At 45.8% G+C, this 22,874-nt stretch overlaps 1 protein-coding gene across 3 annotated transcripts in view; it reads left to right on the top strand.

Moving 5' to 3' along the window:
- Nucleotides 1–22,874, top strand: part of TMEM130 (transmembrane protein 130) — a 362,513-nt gene that overhangs the window by 190,827 nt on the left and 148,812 nt on the right. For all 3 annotated transcript variants that reach the window (XM_069645659.1, XM_069645661.1, XM_069645660.1), the window contains one exon: nt 9,983–10,067. In XM_069645659.1, the coding sequence (XP_069501760.1) occupies nt 9,983–10,067 (85 nt within the window). The remainder of the gene's footprint in view (nt 1–9,982; nt 10,068–22,874) is intronic.

Raw genomic sequence — 22,874 nt, 5'->3', positions numbered from 1 at the left:
TACTAAGCTTTTTAAAACAACTCAGTTTTTAACAGTTTTCTGATGACCTTGCTACAATGTGTTTGCACTTTCAAGGATTGGATTGAGGGAATGTCAAGGCCTGGGGCCTTGTCATCTGACATACCTTCCCCATGATTTAGCTGCATTAAAAATGCTTATAAGACTGTCCTAATCTTTTCTCGTCAAATGTGTCCTTCTAATTCATACTGTGGCCCAGCTTCTGCAGGTGCCCTTCACCCTGCTTTCAAAACACTTTCTGCTTGGAGCAGAGGGTCTTAATTTAATTATGATCTCCACTGCCAATGAACTCTCATTAATACTGGTTTTGTGTGTTCTGAAGGAGTCAAGGCAGGCCATTACAAAGATTTGATGATTTCAACTCTTTGATTAATTTGTAGGTGCAGTACAATCTTATGGTACGGGAATAGGTGAATGACCCAACCTACTGGATCAGGGCCCCATAGATGTTTTCTCCTCTCTTGGAAAGGATCGGTTGTAGGGGTATGGAGACCATCACAAGTATGTCGGAGAATATCAACCTGGGTTTATTACTAACATTAAAATTACTTGGCTGGCTAGGTCATAGTCGGAAGAAAAAGACCAATTCTTGTCAAGAATTGACTTTGGTGAAGATCTAGTGTTCCCAGGCCCAACATTCCCGCAACAAAGAAAAGGGAAAGTCAATCTGCTCTTAGACTGGGAAGCTGAACAGCCCAAACTCGATGGCCAGCCACCTATCTTCTGGTGATCCAGCCATCTCTTTCAGTCCAAAGCTCAACCTACAACAGTGTATCTGTGGATGGAAAACGAATAGAGAAACACCTAGAAGGACTAGTTATGTCCGACAAATTGGAGACTTGAGAAGACCTTGGCGAACTCTGGGTGACAGATATCAATGTAAGCATAAAGCTCTATATACACAGGAGGATAAGGGAATAGGCAAAAGAGTTTGTCCTTTGATCGAAGTGCCCGTGTTTGGTTGATAGAAATTCAACTTCTCTGTCAGAAATGCAGGTGCCAAGTTGTTCAGGCCTTGGAATATCATACGCAGGATCTTGAATTTGATCCTACCTTCCACTGCTAGTCAATGCAGGTAGCACCGCAGCCCTGACATAGGTGCAGACTTTCTCACTCCTAACACTATTCTAACACTGGCATTCTGCGCCTTCTGAAGTCACTGAATTTGTTTGGCCGGAACACTGGCTAGGAGGCTATTACAATAATCCAGCTGTGAATTTACCAAAGCTCCCACCATTGCCACTTGATCTTTCTCAGGAAAAAAAAGGAAGAGCATGCAGTAATAGGCGCAAAGAATAGAAAACCGTCTGCACTTTGACTTCAATTTGGCCTTCACAGCTGAGAATATTCTGCAATATGCAACCAATATTTATTTTCCTAGATGCATACTTCAATTCATTGCCCAAAAGGAATGGATGTGGGGGACATCTTTTCCTAAAAAGCAACTGTTTTGGTCCAAATATGGCAACCTCCATCTTGTTTGGATTACATCCAATACATCCATCTTGTTAGTGGACATCCAACTGGTAATTTTATCTAGATAAAGCCTTATCTCCTAACTGACTCCTCTACATGATCCAATCTAATGAACACTTGTTTGTCATCTGCATGTGACTGGAAACACACCATATGCTTCCACAGTATGTCCATTAGAAGACCCCTGTGGGACTCTGCAATCCTGCAGAAGAGAATCTGATAAATAACCTCCCAACTTTGCCCGCTGCTGGCAATCTGATAGAAAAGAGGTGAACAACTTCATTTCACTTCCTGATACGTGTCCTACTTCCCTCAGACGTTAGGTAAGGGTACGATGATCTACCGTATCAAACTCTGCGGACAGGTCGAGGATTACAAGTAGTGAAAGTTCGCCTTGGTCTGCAACTAGCCTTGGTCCATCCCAAGCTGCTGCCAGCACGGTTTCAGTCCCAAATTGTGAGCACAAACTAGATTGAACGGGATCCAAAAGGATTGATTTTCTACATAATCCTGCAATAAGACTTGTCACAATTTTCTGTAAGATTTCACCAGGCCATGGTCGACCTGCAACTGAGTGTTAACTTTGCAAAGTATCAGCGTCCAAAGTAGGTTTTTTCAGCAAAGGTGAGATTATCTGTTTTTTCAGGTCCAACGGAACTGATCCTTGAACCAATGACTTATTGACAAAACCGGTCGTAAATGGAGCAATATCCACTGTCAGACATGTTGCAGTGCATGCAGGTAGGTCACAAAATACATCATTTGTCGGTTTAAGGGCGCTTAGCAAAGCAAGCATGGTTTCTTCTGACACTGCTTTAAAATCAAAGAGCATAGTACTGACGTCTCTTGACTCCACCAGCCCGTGAAAAACCCATGTCTCTGGAAAATATCACCTGAGAGATGGTATCCCACCAAGTAATTAAGAAGATCAAAGAATTGGTTGCTTGATACAAGAAAGCACCCTCCCAACCACCACAGTTCTTTTCTCTGGACGGCATTTCTCCATTTCAATGGACTGCAATTTCGCAGAAACAGCTAAATGGCAAATGAAAAATGGGGGAGATGGATTGCTCCATTTTTGATAGGAGAACTCTAGGCTGCCTGCCAAGTCCTCAAAGTGAATGGGTAGAGCGAGTATGAAGATTTGTAGAAAGGAGGAATCTCCAAGAGGGCCTCTCAAGCACATGGGTTCCAAAAATAGAGACACATTGAGCCTAATGCCATGCACCCACCCAAACGAGTTCTGGGGTGTTTCTATTTGTTAAACAGTGCAATTACCTCTGTCTCCTGCATTAATAGGCAGTAGTCTCTCCAACACGTCACTTGAACTATGAGGCCTCAGAGTGTGTGAGAATTGGGACTCACATGTCTGCCATGGGCCTCCGTGGGGAAAGCAATGCAATACGGCACGCTTCATTAAACCAGCATCCCTAGCTACCATCTCCTTCCAGGGGTGTTGCTCCCCAGGATTAACTACAGCTCACATCACAGGATCAAGTTACCCTTTCTTTATTAATATTTCTTATTATTAAGTTGCATCAGTGCTTGAAAGGTTAAGAGGGGTTTCTTTCTGGAACTCCTATCGCCTTTTCCTCTAAGCGGCTACTGATTCCCTCTCCCTCTCCATAAGCAGAAGCCAATCACCGCCCACACCAGCAGGAACGACCATCTGTTTAATATCACCCACTTCCAGTCCTCGAGCAAGTAGTGACCTCACAACTCCAACAGTTTGTACATGCTATGGCCATGCTTCAAACATTACAATCCGGCTTTTGGCTCAAGCATGACAAAGAGATAGCCCGGCTCACTGTTTGGGGCTATATCATGCTGCTGCCGATGAACGATATCCAACTTTGCTGATTATGTTGGAACTCTTGGTGTCTTTTTACTTGGTGGACTATAATATTCTATTCTCGAGAATCGCTAAGGTTTTGTTCTTTTTTTAACTTCTAGAAGACAATGATGATTTTAGCCACCTATAAAGTTGTCTTTCTGAAGAAGTTCCTTCAGCTGAATGCAGTTTTCTGACTGCTGCTTCTGGAATCCTCTGGACACATATATTGTTGGGTCTTGAGTGACCTCAAGATTTCAATCTTCAGGATGACCTGCTTTAGTTCCATTTTGTGTTTGGCTATTTATTCCTAAAACTGTTCAACTGTGTTTTCAGTTTGGACACATTGCTGCTCCACCTCAGTTATCCTACCTCAGGATTTCCCTGCGTGCACTTAAAAGACCCCATGGTATTCAATGAAGTCTCTAGCTTTGCACCAATGGTATCCATACATTATTTGTGGAATTTCACAGATGATGTCCGATGAACATGATTTTGATGCAGGCATGGGGTTAGCCAACCTCGGGCGCCTCCGCTGCTCCATGGGATGTTGACTTTTTTTATTTTGATTACTTATCTGTAAGCTAATGTTGAAGGCCTCTCAATATCGTCATGACAATCTGGGACAACATCTTGACAGGGACCCACTCACCCCATAAGTACTTATTTCCTACTGCGAGAGACTCCCTTTGGTAAGGTGCAGCAGGTAGCAACACAGGTGTGGGATTGTGAATGGGTGAGGGTGCTATGTAGGATCCACGGTTGGGTAGATTTTCAAGGCAACACACACCCACTAGAGTTGGTTTCGGTATTTTGATGGAAGATGGCAAACTGTCTCAAACGGTCTCAACCAGTCCTCTCTGGTGAGTTTAACTGTCTTTTGCGATCTTGTCTGATCAGGTGTGCTTACTTTCTTGGGCAGCCCATCACAGTTTCCTCCTCCCAATGCAGTGCATGGAAAGCCTCACTATGAGCATGATCGAACCCCAGGTAAGAGCACATCTTAATCCTGTATTCAGTGCAATTGCAACACACAGCGCTGACTCCAGCATCCAGCCCCTCCGCCGAATAGAACTCTCCCCTATATGAGACACATTTCTTCTTGGGGCTCCACTCCCTAGCTGCAGCTCTGTGCTGTGGCAGATACTTGCCTCATTGGCCGGCTACAGCACTCTTCAAGAAATTGGTCGCCATGCTTCCCCCTCACCACGTAACACCCTCTGCAGGAAGCCGCTTATGGGGGAGGGGGGAGTTAGCACCTCCAATGTTCTCCATAGCTGGTGCCGGCTTTCATCCTAGCTCCCTGTGTTCCATTCAGTGAGGGGCCAGTCCTGCTCACAGTCAGTTCATCCCTGTGATGAGGCAGTAACACTATTGCTCTCTTGGCCCAACAGTCATGCAATCAGTTTCTCAGGTTGTCTGACTCCCTGGTATTTGAGGATGCAACAGATTCTCTGTGGGTGTACAGCACTTCCTGAGACACGCAGCCGGAGTTATGTCTAGCCAATTGAGCCCCTGTGAGGTAAAAATGCACACTGTTTTGGTCTATGATCAGAGTCCCCTTGCAAGCCAACTTTTTGGGCGACTGCTCTCTAACCATGACATATCATCTTTAACGCTAAAAGCCGAAAACAGACTGAAAGTACCCTGGTGGCCATGGTGAGAATAGTAAAAGAAATACCTACACATGTTCAAAGGGAATTAAAGGAAAGGAAGAGAATTACTAGCTGCCTCACTAATGTGTGTTCAGATAGAAATAGGAAGCAGAAGTAGAGCAAAGCGTGCTGCTGAGCAGAGCGAGATGCTGCACCAGACAAGCTTTGAAGTCTCCTGTAAGAGAAAAAGGGAGACACTGGGGGGTCATTACGACCCTGGCATTAAGGGTTTAACGGCGCCGTAAAAGTTGTCGGCGCCATTAAAACCTTAACGCCTGATAACGAGGTCCCTTTGCGGGACCCGATCTTAACGGCTGGTTTTACCAGCCGTTAAAGTAGGGTGCCACAAAGGGACCTCAGTGCTAATTACGGTACCGCAGTTTGTGGTACCGTACTTAGCGCCTTCCCCAGTCCCATTGAGCCCTATAGGGCGAAAATGGGAATGGGGAAGGGCCATGGTGAAATGGGGAATTACCGCCCCGCCAACCTTGGAATGGGGCGGTATTTCCCCATTCCACCATGGCGGACTCGTTACAACACCGGCACCAACCATGGTGCTAATAGCGCCATGGTTTAGCGCTGGGGTTGTAATGCGGGCCACTGAGTAAGAGAAATTGAAGCCGAGGACTCACCAAATATTGTCTGAGTGAGATGCTGTGAGCTTCCTGCTCGCAGTGCCCATGTGAAAGGCTTAGAGGGAAGCTTTGACGCAAAAGAGCCTTGATATGTTACAGAGGATCCAAATGAGACACGGCCATTCCCATACCCTAAACAGTTTGTTGGAGACTCAAGAGAGATGCTGCAAGTCTGACACTCCGTTGGGAGCCAAACTGAAACTCCAGGAGCTGTAGCCCACAGAGAGTGTGGAGAACCAGAGGGAAAACTCGGAGAGCAGTAAAGCAACAGAATACCTCAAACCCTGATTGGATCAGTTGTTGTTCCACAGGTAAACATTTAAGGTATTAAGAAAATAAATAAATACAGACCTTCTGTAGTAGACATTACATAGAATAAAGAACCTTCAATGCCAGAACCTGTGCAAAGGAAGTGCTAGGAAATGAGAACATTCCAAAGCCCTCTGTTATCAATTATGGAAGAAGCAGAAGATACGTCTGATGGTGCGGACAATGAAAGAAGCCCAGACAATCCAAGCCGAGGTAAATAAAGGGAAGAAGAGGTCTGGGCTCAAATGATAAAGGAATAGATTGCAAGCAAGTAAGACGCAGTCCAGTAGGGTAGTAACTTGAGTATTTACAGAATTCCATGTTCAGTGTTAGACTCAAGTTTTCAAACATACAAAAACATGCCAGTAGCGCAAGCTGTATGCCGACTTTGTCGGTGGACACACCATGCCCAAGACAGCATTCTGCGGCCGTACAATTATCCAGAGACACAACAAAGTCTACTGTTGTTCTGCCAGCAGCAGAGGCGTTGCTAGGGAGAGGCTGTGGGGGTGATAGCCCTGGGCATTTTGGTTGTAGCCCCGGATAGAAGCTGAGGGGTTACAACCAAAAAGGCTAGCTAGCCCCCAGTCTCGTCATATCTTTTGCTGCTGGGGAAGGGCCTTAGTCTTTTGCTTTAGTGGAGGTAAGAAGCATGTTCGTGCTGCTCTTCGTTGATATATGTGTGCTCTTTCTATTTTATGTTTTATCTGTGTATAGGTTTTATTTAACCAATAAACACAATAAAATAAAACAATACAGAAATATGTATAATTTCTGTAGGCATGGGTGAGTGAACACACATATACTGCACTTCTGGGCATTGTGTGTCTGTGCGCAAAGTCTGAATGTATTTAAATATACATCCGTCCTTGAGAATCCAGACCCTGAAAGAGCTGAAAGAGAATATTGACAAAATAACAGTAGGTTTTTTGTTCTCAAAAATCCATAGTAGAGTAATAGGAGGTTGACTGAGAGAGGGCACCACTGATCATGAGGCTGGCCCCGGCATTCCAGGGTGGAGAGTGATTGTGGAAAGGATCAGCAAGATAAATGCACTGATACTCCTTCATTTCTATGGCACTGAGAGATACATTTTGTTGTGATCCTTCTGAGTGTGTCACTGCAAAGTGATAGGAGCAATGTACCTTTTGCTTGACTTCAGTGGAGGACTTCCCACATTGGTGGATGATTCTGATTCACTTGGAGCTTCACTTAAAGCGAGTACAGCGAGGCAGATGCAGACCACTAGCGCCGATCCCTGGAGTGGCAGCAGACTCTTAAAATGGTTCCTTCTGGTTACACCTGGGGCCAGATTATAGAAAACTCTGCACCGGTGCAAGTGCAAGTTTGCACGGTTTTAGCACTAAGGCAAAGTCTGCCCTAATTTTAAAAACAATGCATCACATTACAAAACCTTTTCACAGTGAGAAGTGTAGTTTGGCGTGTTATAAGCGGCAGGGCAAACATTGCCCCATTGCAAAAAAGATCCATTTTGAAGAAATTCTTTCAACAGGGCAAATTTTGCCCTAGTGCTAAAACGGATTGGTATTAGCACTAGGGCAGAATTTGCCCAGGAGCAAAAATGCATTGAAATGTATGTCTATTGCACATTGTCAATGTATGCTCTAGTGGTTATAACATGACCAACTGCACCTGTCACTGTGAAAGGATTTCTAATGTGTCCCATCATTTTATTAAATGAGGGCAAACATTGCTTTGGAGCTAATACCGCTCAAATTTGCAGTTGCGCTTTTGCAAAGTTTCTGTAATCTGGACCCTGGTCGTTTTATTTTGGTCGACCTATTGTCAAACTTTTTTAAACCCTCTCCCTACACCATGCTTCCCCATAAATTCCCACCCCCCTACTCCCCATACACATTCCCCCTACACACAACTGTGTGGTTGTATTTGGTCAACTCGATCAAATTGAGTCGAGCAATTTGAAAACCTTTAAAATGCAGTCTGTGCAATGGCTGCATACCTCTTACCTTAACTCAGGAGGATAGCTCAGGGGCACCGTGCTCGTCTTGGAAGCAAACTGACATGTAGCACCACAGGTTCGATCCCTGAGTCCGCACTTAGAAACCTCTGGGCATTAAGCGCTTTATAAATAACCTATCATACCAAGTGAGGCAGGAACATGTTTCCAGCGTTCCTTTTTGGTGGTCTTAACAGGATATTTGCTTTGCATTTTTGACTGTATCCCCTTGTGGGCGGGGTCAGATTGATAGTCAAAGGGAAATTCTCCTCTGGTATGGCAGTAGAGGATGTCTCATTTTTTGGCTAATATAATGTGATGCATGACCTTATGTTGAGTGTAAGATATTTGCAGCAGAAATCCCAGGACAGATCGTTCTGATGGTCAAAATGGGGGTACAACGAACAAAACAGTATCAGTAGAAAAAAAACACAGGTGCATGTCCTACACCCACTACACAACCCTCTTAGCTATACCACTCATCCCTTGTCTTTGAACAAAAAGAAAAAAAATACTTTAAGGAAGGAACACATCGACTGGGCATTGAGTGTGTGGAGAGGAGTGAATGACGACACATTGTATGTTTGTTGAGTAGCAATACATATACATATGCTCATATCACTTTATTTTAAAATTACCTACTGGAGGTCAACCTCTAGTGTGGGGGTGACGTTACAGCTTCAGAGATATTTCCTTCAGAACTCATTTCCTGGAGCTATTCTAGAAAGTCTACTTGGCATTTGTTTTCCCTTCCATTCCACACTCATACTCATGATAGAAATGCATAATGTACAGAAGTGGCTGGTACCACTGCTGTGCATATTATTAATGAACAAAAGTGTCAATTCAGAAATGTGCATGCATTACATGGCGAAAACAAAATGGTGTGAGGGTGGGAATCGGAGAGCCAACTATTTCACGTGTATTAAGTGAAAACATAGGGCCTCATTACGATTTTGTGGGTAGCCATGCCGCTATTGGCAGCATGGCTGCCTCCAAAATCGGATCCGGGTTCCCAGAATGGGGAATTACTGGGCCATTCTGAGTTTGGCGGGCCCGGTAATTCCTCCCTCCAGGAACCCGGGCCCGGACCTTCCCCATTCGCATTTCAGCCCCCATAGGGCTGAATGGGAATGGGGGAGGGAGCAAACAAGGGGCGAATACGAGCGGCCCATCGTTTGCTCCCTCTTCCCCTCGCGGGACCCGGTAAGCACGCCTGGTTTTCAAACCAGGCGTTACTTACCGGGTCCCGCGAGGTGAGCTTGTAATGAGACAGAACGGGTTTAACGGGTCCGCCTCCTTTAGCGGGTCCCGTTAACCCGTTCCGCCTCACTTGTAATGAGGCCTATAGTCTTAGAAAGACTGCCCGGTGACCGCACAGAGCGGTCTTTCTGAATCGAACTGTCACGCCTCTGCTGCACATGAGTGCACGCAGGAGCTGACAGGCCCCGCGAGACCCGGAGGAGTTGTCGCTGGAGTGTATGGTAAGTGTGTCGGTCTGTGTGTGTGTCTGTGTGTGCGTGTGTGTAGTGAATGTGTGCGAAGGGGTGATGGATGGGGACATGGGAGGGTTTGGGGTTTTAAACCCACCTGATTAAGAATACAATCTGTGGGAGAGGGTGGGGTTGGGAATCATCTTGCGGGTTGGAGGGTGCAACAAGTGATATTTCCGCATTAGAAAGACACAAAAACGGCCCAAAGTAATCAGTCTCTTTTTTGATCGGTCTTTAAAAAACGGCAGTATCCCATAGAACCATTTCACCTTCTTCCAATGCGCCCATTTAAAATGTTTGATCCCTGTATTAATGCAAAGTGTTTGCCCTTCCCTGCTTTTCAGAAAGTGTCTGGGGAGCTTTTACAATGTTGATCTCTACCTCTGGGGCGAGTGCCCACGCTACTGTGTGCGGAACATTATTTTCTCTGCATTTCCTGACTGAAGAGAAGCACGAGGCCCATTGTGAAATTATTATGTCAATTCGAGCAAATGAAAAAAGGAAGTGCTTCAAAAGTTTAACCAAGTTTAATTTTGAAACACACTTTTCATGTCTATTGACCTGTCACGTGGTTCTGTTCCTTTCAGATGCTGTCACAGGCATTCAAGTCAAAGGATCTACAAAGACACATGCAAGGGAACAATACAGGGTACTGCTCCACATCAATGGCAGGTACAGTAAGAAAACAAGGAAGCCTACATTCCTGTGTGCCTCCATGCTTATCCATGTATTGTTCCTGCTCCACATCACTGCGAAAAGAGACACTCTTATTTGATATAGTGCATGGCAATAGAGTCAAGACTTTTACATTTGCTTGCTCATTTAATGAAAAGGACATGGAAACTAATGCATTTTTGGCATAGACGTGCTTGCAAAATGTTTTAACATTGATTTACAGAGAAGAGGACCAGTGTCCTTAAAAATGGGTGAGAGGATGTGGATAGAAGACCAGATGAGGCAGAGGAGGTTGAAACATGAACCAGGGCAAGAACAGCAGAGCATGATATAGGAACGGGATAGTCGAGAAAGTGTTAACCTTTAGGATGCAGGGTGAGGGATACATGGTTTGGGGTTGTCAAGGTGATTAGGGAGAGGGGAGAACAGGGAGATGTAGTGGTGTCAAATGATATGCATGTGATTTTTCAGAAAGGAGAAGAGCTAGGAAGTTGGATTTAAATAGAGATAGAGTAGGAGTACTGTGGGCAGGGAGAGGAATAGCATTCCAATGTAAGGTAGTGAGGAGAGGAAGAGAGCGGAAATGAGAGGAAGCGCAAGGGCCACGAGAAGTGGCAAGGAGGTGAACCGAGGACGATCGTACAGCGAGAGGGGAAGAGTAGGGAGTGAGATGGCCCCGAGAGGTAGAGTGGGGCAAGTCTGTGTATAGTTGTGAAGATGACGAGAATGAGTTTATACTTTGCACTCTCATAGAAAAACAGCCTATCTGACGATGGGCTGGGGAGGTAGAGGTTAGGTGGGGAAGGTTGAATAGTGTACGGACAGTAAAGTTGAGGACTTTCTCGAGAGGTGCAAAAGCATAGTTGAGAAGGCCATAGAGTAGACTGGAATAGCAGTCTGATCAAGAGAGTACGTAAGAAGTGATTAGGCTTTTAGGAGTGTTGAATGGAAGAAGATGTCTTATTTTTCTTATGTTAAGGTGATTAAGCCTTGCTGCAATGGTAGATTTGGAGATGAAAAGTGAGAAGTTGTGAGATGGGTTGAATACAACAACAAGATTGCAAGCAGAAGCGGAGCAAGGAAAGTAATCAGGAGATAAGAATATAAGGGGGGGGGAGGAAGAGGTAGCCTGTTTAAATGGGAAGTAGATAACTTCATTCTTAGTGTAGTTAAGCATGAGTGAGTGAGCTGCCATCCAGTAGTTAATGGCGAAGAGACAGATAGACATGTTTGCCCATAGCTCATCATGTAAGGAGGGAAAAGAGAAAAAGATCTGAGTGTCATCAGCGAAGAGTTGATAGGAGAAGACATAGGAGGACATCAAGGTGCAAAGACCAGAGGTATAGAGAGTGAAAAGAAATGGACCCTGGACTGACCCTTGGGGAACACCAACAGAAAGGGGGTGAGTGGGAAGCTAAGGCTGTTCAATGACACCTGGAAGTATCTGGGGACATTTGTTAGGCGATCCTCTGCACACCAGAATACTGCTCACATTTCCCCAACACCTCCCTCCAGGGTTCGAGGCTCATGTGATTCGGTTTACCCAAAGGACCGAAAGCTCCGTACCAGGTATGGTTTACGGGCTCGATTGCAACCCTTCCTGCACTGGCAGTTGCCATGGAGAACATACAGCAGAAGGGGCGGCGTTACATCTCCACGCCGATCACGTGATCCAGAGTGGCGTTCCTCACGTGACCTTGGTGGACGTCACATGACCCTGAAACGCACAGTATATAAGGCTTGAGACTCGGAACACTCATTGCTTCTCAGCTGTCTTCAGACCCTGTTTGGCATTACGTTTTGGTTTGCTTTCCTGGTTTACCTTGATCTTGGAACTCTCTCTTGGACTCCTTCGGATTACCCCTTTGTACCTTTGCTTGGAACTATTTACCTGTTGCTGAATTTCGGACACAAACCTTACTTGCCTTCGGATCATCCCTTGGTACCTTGTTGAACTTCTACGCCATTTCCCTTTTTGGGATTCAAGTCACGCCTTCAGTCCTACAGGTGGTTTATCCTGCATCCACACGTGTCTGCGGTCCTCATGTTCTAGGGACCGCCTCATCTGAGTCTCGAACATCCCTCCTAGGTTTCCTGAGTCTTCCAAACACCGGATAGGTAAGGCTATTCAGATTCTTTGGTTATTGTGATTATATACTGTAATTGCCTTGTACTTAACCTCGTTCTTTTGGACAGCAGCATTGGTGTTCCAGAGGTTCCGTGGATCCGGGAAGTAACATCCCCCACCTGTGGCCCCAAAGGTCGCACAGCGGGTTTCTTTTAAGTTCCCCTGTGCGTCACTTGAGGACGGAGGTTTCAACGGTCTACACGACACTCAAGTCAGAACAGACTGAGAAGCCATATAGTCGTGTTAGACAATGCAGGGGTCCACGGAAGAACCCATAGCTGCTTTAGTTCAGGCGATTACAGTATTAAGGGCAGATATGGCGCCGCTAATACGGTGATTCACCAGAGGTTAGATTCCATACAGAGTGTTCAGCATTCTCTCCCTGCAGACCCTGAATTCGGGGATGCTAGCACTTCAACCACACCGCCTCTGTTGGCAAGTACCCCAACTCCAGCTCCAGTGGTCCTCCCAACCCCTTCCCCTTTGGCTGCTCCTGAACGTTATCAAGGTGATCCCAAGAAGTTCAGGACTTTCATCAATCAGTGCAAGTTACATTTCTTGTGCAGACCTCTGGCATTTCCTAATACCACCGCCAAAGCCGCTTTTGCCCTTTCCCATCTGGCCGGGACAGCTGCCGCTTAGGCTAACCCTTTGTTGGAGAACAATAGCCCGGTTCTCTATGATTTTGATTTGTTAGTTCAAGAGATGTCTTGAGTCTTTGATACCAGACACAAGGCACAGTCTAGGGATTTGGAGTTGTTAGAACTAACCCAGGGCAGAGGGACTTTGATAGATTACATCAGCCGGTTCAATCAATTGGTTGCCGAGACATCATGGCCAGAAAGCAAGCAGGCAGTTATATTTTATAGGGGGTTGAGTAACACAATGAAAGATGCTTTAGCAGTGATTCCTTCCATGCCCACTCAGTTTCAGGAACTAGTGGATCTTGCCCTGCAGGTGGATGCACGGCGATCAGAGCGCAGAGCTGAGTTGGGGGTTTCTTCCCACCCTACAGTTGTCAGTACCCCTGCTTCCAGTACTGAATGACCTATGCAAGTAGGAGGTCTACGTAGCCCTATCACAACATCTGAGAGAGAACATAGAAGGGTGGATAATGCATGCTTTTATTGTGGCACCATGGGACATTATGTGAAGGAATGTCCTCGACGTCCCAAGAAGAGTCAGGTTTTTCGGACAGCTCGACCTTAGATCCGGAGACCAGGTCGAGTGTTCAGTCTTCATCTCCGGGTACCCCTCTTGCCTTTGCTCGTGTCCAGCCCATCTTTGTACAGGCCACTCTTTGTCCCTCTACAGGTATTTCTCATGCAGTCACGATCATCATTGACTCAGGTGCCACTGGGAACTACATAGACATTGCGTTATCCCATTCCCTCAATCTACCTTTAGTGGTAAAAACCCGACCTGAACCTGTTCAGGCCGTAGATGGCACTGCACTAGTTTCTGGTCCTGTTAGACACCAAACTGCACCTCTATTGTTGACCATACAAGACATTCACACAGAGACATTGGGCCTCATTACGACCCAGGCGGTAAGGGGTTTACGCCGGCGTAAACATCGCCGACCCTTACCGCCTGAGTACGAGTTCCCTTAGCGCCATGGCGGATATAACACTTGCTTTTAGCAGGTGTTAAAATCCATGGCGCTAAGGGACCTTGTTGTTAATTACGCCACCGTAATTTACGGTGGTGTAATTAACGCCTTCCCCACTCCCATTATGCCCTATGGGGCAAAAATGGGAATGGGGAAGGGTAAATGGGGATTGGGGACTTACCGCCCCGCCAAGGTCGGAATGGGGCGGTAAGTCCGCCAACCACCATGGCGGAGTTGGCAACTTAGCGCCATGGACCATGGTGCTAATAGCACCATGGTCCTCCGCCAAGGTCCTAATGAGGGCCATTAAGTTTTGACTTGATCACCACACCTCAATTCGGTATCATATTAGGAATACCATGGTTACGTGAACACAATCCTCTGATTAATTGGCAATCAGGCACAGTGCTCTTCGAGTCTGAGATTTGTCAGAACTATTGTCTCCCAACCCATCAAGCAACCGATACTCCTTCTTGGGCCTTGGGAGCTCTAGCTCAACTCACGCTGAATGATGATGGATCAGAGGTTGTGAATTCCCATACCGTTGGGGGGGGTGGTGTCAGGGATTCCATCTGAGTATAAAGCATTCGAATCAGTTTTCGATCGCGGTTCTTCCGAGGTACTTCCTCCACACAGACCATATGACTGTCAAATTGAATTAATCTCTAATTCCACCATTCCTTCGGGCAGGATTTATTCTTTGTATCCCTCGGAAGAACAAGCATTGAAACAGTATGTACAGAACGCCCTACGACTAGGACATATCCGCCCCTCTACTTCACCAGCTGCAAGTCCCATATTTTTTGTACCTAAGAAAGAGGGGGATTTACGTCCTTGTGTGGATTATCGGCGTCTTAACGCTATCACGAAAAAAGATAGATATCCAATTCCGTTAATCACACCTCTTCTGGATCACTTATCCCATGCTTCTGTTTTCACCAAGCTGGATCTTCGCGGCGCATACAACCTAGTGCGCGTTCGCGAAGGCAATGAGTGGAAAACTGCCTTTTGCACCCGTTACGGCTTGTATGAATATCTAGTCATGCCCTTCGGTCTATGCAACGCCCCGGCAACATTCCAGCGTTTTATGAATGACATATTCAGGGACATTCTGGATGTATACATGGTTGTTTATTTGGACGACATCTTGATCTTTTCACGGAATCTTGATGACCATGTAAAGCATGTCCGGGAAGTATTATCCCGTCTCAGGGAACATTCCCTATTTGCCAAACCCGAGAAATGTCAGTTCCATAAAACGTCTGTTGAGTTTCTGGGCTTCCACATTACCCCTGGGGCATTATCCATGAACAAATCCAAGGTTAAAGCAATCCTAGATTGGCCAGTTCCTCAAACACTCAAGTCCTTACAGGCCTTTTTGGGCTTCGCCAACTTTTATAGACGCTTTATTTCCTCCTTTTCCACAATTGTAGCCCCACTCACGGCCCTGACCAGCCCTCAGGTACCCTATCGATGGCAGAAGGAACATCAAGAATCTTTTGAGGCTTTGAAAACCGCTTTCACTACCGCACCGGTGCTCCAGCACCCCAATCCCGATCTTCCGTTCATAGTTGAGGCGGATGCCTCTTCTTTTGCTCTTGGTGCGGTATTGTCTCAGACATGTCCTACAACAGGCAAGTTGCACCCGGTGGCATACCACTCCCGTAAGTTTTCCAATACTGAGACCCATTATACTGTAACGGAGAAGGAACTCCTGGCTGTCATGGACGCCTTTCGTGTCTGGCGCCATCATCTTCTGGGGGCTAAGAATCCAATCACTGTATACTCAGATCATCGAAATCTACAGGATCTGGCCTCCTTAAAGTGCATCAATAGCAGACAGGTCCGGTGGCATCTTTTCTTTTCCGCTTTTGATTTCCACATTATGCATCGTCCTGGAAACTCACATGGAAAAGCGGACGCCTTGTCACATTCTCTGGGTGGGGTCGAATTGCCAACCTTCCCTGACACTGTTCTTGGAAAGGGTCATGTGATTTGTCTCTGCACTCCCTCTTTGTCATTGTTAGATTCTGTACGAGCTTGGACGAGCAATCATTCCGACCAACTGCGGGATTGGAACCCCGTTTATTCTAATGGGTTGCCTTTCGTGCATGAACATCTGTTTCTTCCCACGCCTGACACTCGTAACTTGGCCCTTGAGTGGTCTCATGATGCTCCCTTTAATGCCCATCCCGGTCAAGAGCGCACTTTGGATCTCCTAAAGCGCTGGTGCTGGTGGCCCTCTATGAAGCGCGATGTGGAATGCTATGTCAATTCATGTGCTGTTTGTGCTCAGGCTAAACATCGAATAGGACGACCAGTTGGGCTGCTGCTTCCACTTCCGGTACCTCCAAGACCTTGGCATACCCTGACAATGGATTTCGTGACCGATCTCCCCAAGATACAAGGTTTTGACACCATCTGGGTGGTGGTGGACACGTTCACTAAAATGGCTCGTTTTGTTCCTTGTAAGGGTATTCCTTCGGCCCCAGTCTTGGCAGACCTGTTTTTTGAACATGTGTTCGTGTTATTTGCACTCCCTTCGGTCATTGTATCCGATCGAGGGTCACAATTCACCTCTCGTTTTTGGAGATCATTGACTAAATTACTTGGCATCCATACCAGGTATTCTTCGGCCTATCATCCTGAGACTGATGGGCAGACCGAAAGGACTAATCAATCTATGGAGCAGTATCTTCGGTGTCTTATATTGCAGCAACAGGCCTCCTGGTTGAGCGCTTTACAGCTTGCTGAGTTCGCTTACAATAATGCGGCTCATTCTGCTACAGGTTTTTCTCCATTCTACGCCCTCTATGGACACACCCTAAGGTCTTGCCTGTCCCTGATGCTTCTGTCTCTTTGAATCCTGCGGCCACGGCTTGTCTTAGGGATCTGTCTGCTGTTCATGCTAGTACTGTGGTCCATCTTACTGAAGCCAAGGCTTCTATGAAGGCTCGTGTTGACGGCAAGCGCCTGGCTGCTCCTCCCCTGGTGGTGGGTTCTAGGGTGTGGTTGTCTTCACGTCACCTTCGCCTGGTGGGTTGCCGGAAACTTCTGCCTCGTTTCGTTGGCCCGTATGTGATCTCTCAGGTTGTGAATCCAGTGGCTTATCGTCTGGTTCTCCCGAGTTCTTGGCGTATCCATCCTGTTTTTCATGTCTCTCTCCTCAAGCCTTGTCCTGATTCTTCCCGCCTCCGGGCCCCTGTAGCTCCGGTGTCCCTGGCCTCTCCTGATGTTTTTGAAGTGTCGGCCATTTTGGGTTCCCGCTGGTTTAGGGGTAGGCTCCAGTATTTGGTGGATTGGAAGGGTTATGGACCGGAGGAGCGTTCTTGGGTTTCCGCTTTGGATCTTGACGCTCCTCGGTTGGTGGCTCGCTTCCATAGGGATCACCCGTCCTGCCCACAGGGTCGTGGGCCGTTGGGGGGGGGGGCTATGTTAGGCGATCCTCTGCACACCGACCCACTGCACACCAGAATACTGCTCACATTTCCCTAACACCTCCCTCCAGGGTTCAAGGCTCATGTGATTCGGTTTACCCAAAGGACCGAAAGCTCCGTACCAGGTATGGTTTACGGGCTCGATTGCAACCCTTCCTGCACTGGCAGTTGCCATGGAGAACATACAGCAGAAGGGGTGGCGTTACATCTCCACGCCGATCACGTGATCCAGAGTGGCGTTCCTCACGTGACCTTGGTGGACGTCACATGACCCCGAAACGCACAGTATATAAGGCTTGAGACTCGGAACACTCATTGCTTCTCAGCTGTCTTCAGACCCTGTTTGGCGTTACGTTTTGGTTTGCTTTCCTGGTTTACCTTGATCTTGGAACTCTCTCTTGGACTCCTTTGGATTACCCCTTTGTACCTTTGCTTGGAACTATTTACCTGTTGCTGAATTTCAGACACGAACCCGACTTGCCTTCGGATCATCCCTTGGTACCTTGTTGAACTTCTACGCCATTTCCCTTTTTGGGATTCAAGTCACGCCTTCAGTCCTACAGGTGGTTTATCCTGCATCCACACGTGTCTGCGGTCCTCCCTCCTAGGTTTCCTGAGTCTTCCAAACACCGGATAGGTAAGGATATTCAGATTCTTTGGTTATTGTGATTATATACTGTAATTGCCTTGTACTTAACCTCGTTCTTTTTGACAGCAGCATTGGTGTTCCAGAGGTTCCGGGGATCCGCGAAGTAACATCTCCCACCTGTGGCCCCAAAGGTCGCACAGCGGGTTTCTTTTAAGTTCCCCTGTGTGTCACTTGAGGACGAGGTTTCAACGGTCTACACGACACTCAAGTCAGAACAACATTCTATGGAGCAAACCAAGTGAGGTTCTTGTCCCTGATGCCTAGGATCGATAGTTTTGAGAGAAGGTCAGAATGGTTAATGATATCGAAGACAGCAGAGAGGTTGAGAAGAATAAGAATAGAAGGACGGTTAGCATGATGAGCGCAAGAGATGTAGTTGCTGAAATTGAGGAGAGCTAACTCAGTAGACTGCAGAGGTCAGAAGCCAGATTGAAGTGGATCACGGAGGTTGTGTGTCTCTGGGACCTCAGTCAGTCGGTTGACAACTACACACTGTAGGATTTTGGAATAGCGAGGTAGAAGAGAGACAGGACAAAAGTTGGCATAAGAGTTTGGGTCTAGGCAAGAGCTTTTGATAGGGATGATAGTAGCTGACTTGTAGGATGATGGACAAGTGGTAGAGTCAAGAGATGAGTTGAAGACAAAATTAAGATATGGAGCAACACTGGGATCCATGAGTTTTACTATGTGTTGGGATTGAGGGTCGATGGTGGCACATGAAGCATTATCCCTGAGGAGAAGGTCAAGAATCTCATCAGGTGCAGTGGGGGCAAAGGAAACCATTGTCGCAGGAGAGGAGGGTAGAGGTGGGGGAGGAAAGTGAGCAGGTGGGGTACAGAAGGTACTTTGCAACGGTATTTTTAATATTAGAAATGTTTTAAGCAAAATAGATAGCTAGATCACTAGCGTACAGGTGATGGAGGAGGGTTTAGGAGGTGAGAGAATTGAGTTGAGAGATGTTTGGAGGTGCCTAGGTTGAGAGCATTGAGGCAAAAGGAGAGATAGAAGTCACCTTTGTCAGAGTCCAGCACAGGGGAATCATTTTTAAGAGCAGTCAGGTAGAGTTGTAGATCTGAGGAGTGTCTACATTTTTGCCAAGTGCTAGCGATTTCTATCATTGTTGTTTTCAGGGTCCAGATGGTAGGTGTAATGCAAGGCTGTGGAGGGAAGGATTTAGGAGTGACATTACTAAGAGCACATTGATAGAAATGGGAGTGTTAAGGGCTGCATTAAAGTTAGTGAAGGCTTTATCAGTGGATGGAACAGTGAATGTTGCATTGCAGGAGAGAGAGCAATGTAAGTCAGAGAGGTAGATAGGGAATTTGGAGGAGGGAAACTGGGCAATGGAAGTGGTAGATGGAGAGAAGGGGGCAGAAGTAGGAGTAGAGATTGAACCAAAGATGATTGAATGATCATCATGTGTGATCATCCTATTTATCTCGAGTTCAAAACCACCACCATCTTTATCCTTGATTGAGCCATATTACTGTGCATAGGTGCACATTTCTGCAGTGAGATTGTGTACCACTTCATGGTGTTAACCACGTCTGAGTGCGTGTTGGAGGATGTATGCATCCCCATGCTTATGGCTATTTTGGTGTTCTTTCCCTTGCAGTGGGGCCATATTTGAGTTTAACATTAAAAATAACCCTTGCCTGTAACCTCGCCCTTAACCATCAATGCCCATCTTTGGGTCATGTCCTGTGCAGCAGACTTGAATTCTCTAATTGTATCACCTGCCCTGCATCTGGTGCTTGATTTCAACTTGTTTAACGGTTTGTGGCAAAGCACTGCAGCCAAAGAATCATCAATTTTAGAACATCCTCCGCCCTAGCCTTACAGAGACATTGGCCATAAGGGGCTAAACTAAAGAGTATGAATACGGAGAAAAAATGAGATGGGAAAGGATGATGTGTGAGGAGGACCAATCATACTGTCCTAAAAATTACAATCTGTGATGAGTAAGAAAGGTTAAGGAGGGTGAGGAGTGAGTATGGCACATTGGAATCAATGTGATGCGATGTTGGTAAATGGGCGCTGTAAACACAACTTCTTTCTTAATTTAGCCTGATCCACAGGGAAATCACATCAATACAATGTGTGGGAACTCACGTGTTAACCAGATGAAAACAGTTCCTTCTCTGGTATCGAAACCATACAAATAACACGTTAAAGCTGAACAACTGTGGTCGCTTTGACACAAGCACCGGTTTTGCCTTTCTCGCCTGGACTGCAAGGATTATCAAAGAAACTTGCGATTGTCCCTTGCTAAAATAAAGATACAGCATTTTCAATGTTCAAACCTGCCACAAAAGGTGCCCACCAATCAATCATTGTTGGATATCTGACAACACCAGTATTCCCAGAACGCACTTGAATTGAATGAATGCAGCTTCTTTCTGTCTAGTAGCCATTGTCAGTCAGAGGAGCCTACTATGGACTTCACCACTGGATTTCCATGTTACTAGTTATACATCTACATTCGAATTAGTTTTCATTGAGGCCAAAAACACAGTTTGTGCCACTGTGTATATGCTTCAGCAATGTTATTTTTTTATTAAAAATACATTGTGGATGCAGCAGACAACAACTCAAAACACCACAAATTTGCCGGCTATGGTGCCTTTGGAAACCAAAAAGCAATTTGTTCGGCAGAGAGGAGGCATGGTTTGTTAGTTATGATACTCCCTCACCCTTCCACCTTACCATACAAATACTGCACGCATTTGCACCAGCATGTATTTTCATGCTGGTGATAATGCTATGGATTCCTATGGAGTCCCCCCACATTTAAAATCAGCAGGAATCCAGTGTAAACACCATCTGAAATGCATACATGGCAAGCAGCATTTACCTATTTTAAACAGTGGAGCGCAAAAGGATGGCATACAACAAGCATCTACTCGACTTTTTTGCTTCTTAATTTTGCACTCCGCCGTGCAAACATTTTGAAAATTGCAGGGAGGGGATCTGCCTATGCAAAAGTGTAAATTAAACAGGTCCCCTTTGTACGCAGATCTCGAAAAGGATCTTCTATTTGTCATAAATCAACATTTTATACAGATGTTTTGTTTTTTCCTGATATACACAAATACTCTCCTTTTCTCCCAATCAGTCTTCCCTTTCTCCACCTATACCTGTATCTTTGGGGTTATTTTTGACTCTTCTTTAAACTTTGCCTCTCACATTTCATTGACTTTCCATACTTGCCAATTCCTTCTTTTCAATATCCGCAAGGCTCTGGAAGTTGTACGAAGAAATTAAAAAAGGGACCCACTGTTAAAACCAGATGCAGGATATACAAATCCTAGGTAAGCATCTCAAGATAAGGACATGATAAACAAAAAGAAAGATGAGTGTGAAACTAACTCAAGAATATGGATGAGAGGGGGAGAAAGAAATATTTAGTGGAAATTTAAAAGAGCACACAACAGCAACTTGACTCAGTGTTCAAGGAATCAGAAAAAGCAAAGGAAAGGGTGATAGATAAAAAAGGGGAGGGACAAGGAAAGACAACAGCCGAACAGGGATGGACAGCAGGACACACACAATTTAAAATTGATAACTGGGGACAGGACTTGGACTATTGTGAACTCGATACGACAGAGGGTGTTTGCACTGTATCCGATTGGTAGGACATCAGTGATAGTGACCATAGGCATGACAAATTCATCAGATGCTATCTAACAAATGTAAGCAGGGGCAGGAGAGAAATTAAGGGGAAGAAGAGGAGAGAAAGGAATCATTGGGGTACTTGGGAACTAGGCTTCAGAGTAGGAAAAGTAGGAGGGCAGTAGTGAAAAGATTGTGGTGAGAGAATAAATCCAGAGCACGAACGCAGGTGCCCCTTTTGCAGAAACTAAAGGAGAAGTGCATTACATACCTTGGAAGACAATGGACAGGGATAATTTGGTCTCCGTTTACCTTCACTAAAGGCGGGAGCAAGTACGTGGATTTATGTTTTTGAGAAGGAGACAGCGGGGATTCCGTTGGCCATAGGAGACATTACGAGTTTACTGGCAGTATTAGTGTGGGAACAAAATGACAACATTTGTTAAGAAGCGGGATATGTAGGGGTACATTTTAATTATAACATACATGACGTAGCTCCCTTTAACAATTATCAAGCACACATATGGAAAGCTTTGAGGGAGCTGTATCCAGATACGTCAATATGGTGTCAATATTTGCACAAGAATATACGGTCCACACAAGAGATGTGGACACAAGAAAATAAACAGTACTGGCATGACATGTTTGTTTCATCACATCTTGGTGAGGGGACTCCCCAAGGACGTGCAGGGTCCCCTAGAAAAATAGTGGGCATAGAAGAAAAAGGATGGTGTGAGATACAGGCTACTATTGTGCACTATTGTAAAAGTAAGTAAGAGAAAGATAAAGAGATAGTAGACAACGTGATGAAAGCAGAAAATAAATTAGGGCAGACAAAGTGGGCTAACATAAGCATGGAAGGAGCAGTGCTCATGGGACAAGTTGTTGTCCTACCCACCCAACAAGTGGGGCTCACAGTAGCAGTGGTCAAACAACAAGGAGGATACATGCAAGCACTGTATAATGAGCAGTGGGGGGCGGTGCAGATGCAACAACAACATACACTTAAAAAAACACACCAGCCTGTATTTTCATGTGCGGGAGGAGTAAAGAATTACACCGGACAGTTCCAAACAGGAAGAGGATATTATCCAAGGGGAAAGGGATTTGAGTACGGGGTATGGGGCCACAGTTTGGAGGACAGTGTTTTGCAAGCAGCATCTTTGGTCATTTTGCCCGAACATGCCCACTATTTGTGCAAACAGGACAGCAAGTAGTGCAGCAGCAGGCAAATATATATGCAGATGCGGAGAACTCAACAAATACAAGTGATACCACAGCAGCAACTGCAATTGCTGTTCACAAAAACACAGGTTACACCAGCCTAGGGACAAACACAAGTGCAAGGTGGAGGCATGGCGGAACG

Source organism: Ambystoma mexicanum, chromosome 2p (genome assembly GCF_040938575.1).
Source record: "Ambystoma mexicanum isolate Mex_15411 chromosome 2p, UKY_AmexF1_1, whole genome shotgun sequence".
NCBI classification, from domain to species: domain Eukaryota; kingdom Metazoa; phylum Chordata; class Amphibia; order Caudata; family Ambystomatidae; genus Ambystoma; species Ambystoma mexicanum.
Note: the sequence above shows the minus strand (reverse complement) of the source record. Positions and strands in the feature narration are given on the sequence as shown.